The sequence below is a fragment of the Triticum aestivum genome, chromosome 3D (genome assembly GCF_018294505.1).
Source record: "Triticum aestivum cultivar Chinese Spring chromosome 3D, IWGSC CS RefSeq v2.1, whole genome shotgun sequence".
NCBI lineage: Eukaryota > Viridiplantae > Streptophyta > Magnoliopsida > Poales > Poaceae > Triticum > Triticum aestivum.
In genome coordinates this window covers 84,607,811-84,611,850 of record NC_057802.1, presented here as the reverse complement: position 1 = coordinate 84,611,850, position 4,040 = coordinate 84,607,811, and the positions used below count along the sequence as shown (strand labels likewise).

The window sequence follows — 4,040 nt, the reverse complement described above, 5'->3', positions numbered from 1 at the left end:
GCCGTGCCTTATTTTCTTCCAATCAAATCAAGCCACGTATGCGGGAGCACGGATGGGAGCATGGGAAGGGAGCAGGCAAGTCTCGTCCGGAAACCACTAATCCCCCTGCATGGCCCCTCTTCTTCTCCATCGATCCCCCTTCATATCCCCCTCTGATTATGCGGTACGACGCAATCGTCGAAGAGGCCAGCGACGTCCGGGACTAAGGAGCCGAGCAGCGGACGTCCTAGGCTGAGGACCGACCGCGGCACCGCCGCACCGGGATGAAGCTCGAGACCGGCAGACCTTCCCTGCAGTGGCACGGCTCATCGCGAGCAAGCCGACGAGGGAGGAGCAGTGAGGCGCCGTGCGCACATCGGCGCACCGGAAAAGGTCAGCGACGCCGTGCAGGTGTGCCAGGATCTCCAGTACGACGTCCTCCGGAGCCTCACCAGCGTGTGCACTTCCGGGCCCCTCACCTGTCATCTCATCTGCCCCCGCCCCCGCGACGTGACGTCCTTCGGCTGCCTCACCAGCGAGAGCGCCGCGGGTGTGTGCATGTTGCTGCTGTTACGGCTGTGTGCATGCCGTCGCTGGTACTGACTGGCGTGCGCACGTATGCATGCAGGCAAGCATGATTACTTCCTTGCTTTTTTTTTGCGCAGCGATCACTTCCTTGCTAATTACCCTACATACGAATCCAATGGATCCTTGCTAAGAGACACATATCAGACCAATCTATCTACAATCCCAATTCCTATACTCTAAACAGAGTACATTAAAAGTTTAGACCAATGTGTAAAATTCTTGCCTATCTGAATTTCTTTTTGTCAGATTTCACCATTGTTGATTGGTTTATTTCCATTTTTTATAGTTAAATTTATTTCTACTATTTCTTTTTGGGTTATTATTACTACTATTGAACAAGTAAACCGCATGAGTTTCTCGAATTTAAGTTAAACCCATGCGTGCTAAAAATTTCCCGCAGCAACGCGCGGGATGTTATCTAGTTACAGGAGTTCTACAAAACGGAAAAGGAGGAGGCGTTGCCGTCGTACCTCTTTGCGGCAGTAAGTCCATATCAGTGTTGAAATAGGATGCACTGCCTCCACCAGCGTCGCTCCAAAAATGGACTCGTATTTCCCAAATCGATGGAGTGCTTTTCTCTGCAGAAGCTTCTCACTTCCAAAGGCCTATGAGGGACCGCCTATGAGGATACAGACCATACAGAGTAATCTTTGACTAGACTAATATGGTCGAAAAACAGACAAGAAAATTCCACACGCTGTCACAGTACACTGAATCTCCACATGGAAAATAATGCACTCCTGTCATATTATTGGCAGAGCCAGCTGGCTCTGCCTTCCACAGGCCACAGGCTTGAGAGTTGAGTAGCACCACGCATATACGGCAAGTCAGCATCAGAGTTGAACATCATCCGGGCAGCCAAATTCAGTGCATCGAATCCGGGTGCCAGGGATTAATCTGCGCCATCCGATGTCCCATCGGACCGCCTGGAGCCCTGGACGCCGCCTTCCTGGAGGTTCAGAACTTGAGAAGATTCATTCATCCACATGGCCGACTCCATGAGTCCATGGCTGATGTTAGAGCATGCGTCACTAGCAAGAGGTGACCAAGTTGATACGCTGCACCCGTTCCAACGTCAGCTCGTCAACTCAACTTAGGAAGATATATAGCACCAGGACCAGGCGCTATAGACACACTACAGCTGCCATTGCACCGCTTCCAAGTCCTCCCAGCTTGACAGACTCCACTAGCACTTTTGCTGCCACGGCCGATCAACCATGACCTTCGCAGGAAGCGGCTATGGGGAGAGGGGCTCCAAGAGGGCGCACTTCGTGCTGGTACCGATGATGGCTCAGGGCCATACCATCCCCATGACCGACATGGCACGCCTACTGGCAGAGCATGGCGCGCAGGTCAGCTTCATCACCACGGCGGTCAACGCCGCTAGGTTGGAGGGCTTCGCCGCTGACGTGAAGGCGGCAGGCCTGGCGGTTCAGCTCGTGGAGCTCCACTTCCCGGCAGCGGAGTTCGGCCTACCGGACGGGTGCGAGAACCTCGACATGATCCAATCAAAGAATTTGTTCTTGAACTTCATGAAGGCCTGTGCCGCGCTGCAGGAGCCGCTCATGGCGTACCTCCGTGAGCAGCAGCGCTCGCCTCCGAGCTGCATCATATCTGACCTGGTTCACTGGTGGACTGGTGACATCGCAAGGGAGCTTGGTATCCCGAGGCTGACCTTTAGTGGCTTTTGTGGCTTCTCGTCCCTCATCAGGTACAATCATAATAAGAGGCAAATCTTGTGAGTAATTAATTTTGTACTATGCATATTATTGCTGCTACAATTAAGTGCTTTACTTCATCAGTGGACGGAGAACTATTGTAAATTGCCTCCAGAGAGAAGAAAGCATTGAACATATAAAAGGCTACACCTGAAAGGAATACTTGTTTGTGTGATGAAATATGTAATTTACACTCCATAAGGAAACACAGACAGCAAAGGTTTTCATGGGCAAGTTTTTAGGGCAGCTATATCTGGTTGACGTTTGTCGAAGAAGTCTGCTCTTATACGTATTTGAAACAACTACAACCATCTTGCAGGTACATCACTTATCACAACAATGTATTTCAAAATGTCAAAGACGAAAATGAGCTCATCACAATCACAGGGTTCCCTACGCCACTAGAGCTGACAAAGGCTAAATGCCCTGGAAATTTTTGTATTCCTGGTATGGAGCAAATCCGTAAGAAGTTCCTTGAAGAGGAGCTGAAAAGTGATGGTGAGGTAATTAACAGCTTCCAGGAGCTGGAGACATTGTACATTGAATCCTTTGAGCAGACGACAAAGAAGAAGGTCTGGGCGGTCGGACCAATGTGCCTCTGTCACCGAGACAACAACACTATGGCCGCAAGAGGAAACAAGGCGTCAATGGATGAAGCACAGTGCTTGCAATGGCTTGATTCAATGAAGCCAGGCTCAGTGGTCTTTGTCAGCTTTGGCAGCCTCGCTTGCACTACACCTCAACAGCTTGTTGAGCTGGGACTGGGACTTGAAACCTCCAGGAAACCGTTTATTTGGGTGATCAAAGCAGGAGCTAAGCTTCCAGAAGTCGAGGAATGGCTCGCAGACGAGTTCGAGGAGCGTGTCAAAAATAGAGGCATGGTCATAAGGGGTTGGGCGCCACAGCTCATGATCCTGCAGCACCAAGCCGTTGGAGGATTCGTGACGCACTGCGGGTGGAACTCAACAATAGAGGGCATCTGTGCAGGTGTGCCCATGATCACATGGCCGCACTTTGGGGAGCAGTTTTTGAATGAGAAGCTGCTGGTGGATGTGCTGAAAATCGGGATGGAGGTTGGAGTGAAAGGAGTTACACAGTGGGGAAGTGAAAACCAGGAGGTTATGGTCACAAGAGATGAGGTGCAGAAAGCTGTGAACACCCTGATGGATGAGGGCGCGGCTGCAGAAGAGATGAGGGTGAGAGCAAAAGACTGCGCCATTAAGGCAAGGAGGGCTTTCGATGAGGGAGGTTCTTCGTATGACAACATAAGGCTATTAATTCAAGAAATGGAAATCAAGACGAATGCATGTGGTTCAGTGGTTGATAGAGATGGTAATAAGCTCTCTTTTTTGGTGTAAACAAAAAGTAAAAGAGCCTATAGCATATTTATCGTTATAAAGGATTTCTTTTACAAATAACCAGTAGCTTGTATCAGGATCACTATCTATTCTGTTGCGCAGGTTTCATATTTTTTGGGGAAAGGGGATATCCCCGGCCTCTGCATCATACTGATCCACACACTCATATTTATTAAAAACAATTCAGAAGTTCAGTAGTTTCATAATGATTACACTGTCTACTTCTCCAAGTGGCATGCTCTACTTTTCATTTTGCTACCACTTACTCATCAGAGTTGATAAGAGTTCAGAAAGGAGAAAAAATGAAATAAAATGTATGCACATTATCAAAACTAAGACTAAAAGCAAGCGATGATTCAAGGTGAATAATCCAAAGAAAGATAAGGAAGTGAAACCC

At 49.0% G+C, this 4,040-nt stretch overlaps 1 protein-coding gene across 1 annotated transcript; it reads left to right on the top strand.

The window, feature by feature from the left end:
- Positions 1 to 1,709: 1,709 nt before the first annotated feature.
- On the top strand, positions 1,710 to 3,791 carry LOC123077580 (UDP-glycosyltransferase 1; the record flags this gene model as incomplete). The annotated part of the gene is given in 2 exon segments (XM_044499872.1): positions 1,710 to 2,278; positions 2,605 to 3,791. Coding segments are annotated over 2 exon segments (1,533 nt in total). The 3' UTR covers positions 3,644 to 3,791.
- Positions 3,792 to 4,040: the final 249 nt, after the last annotated feature.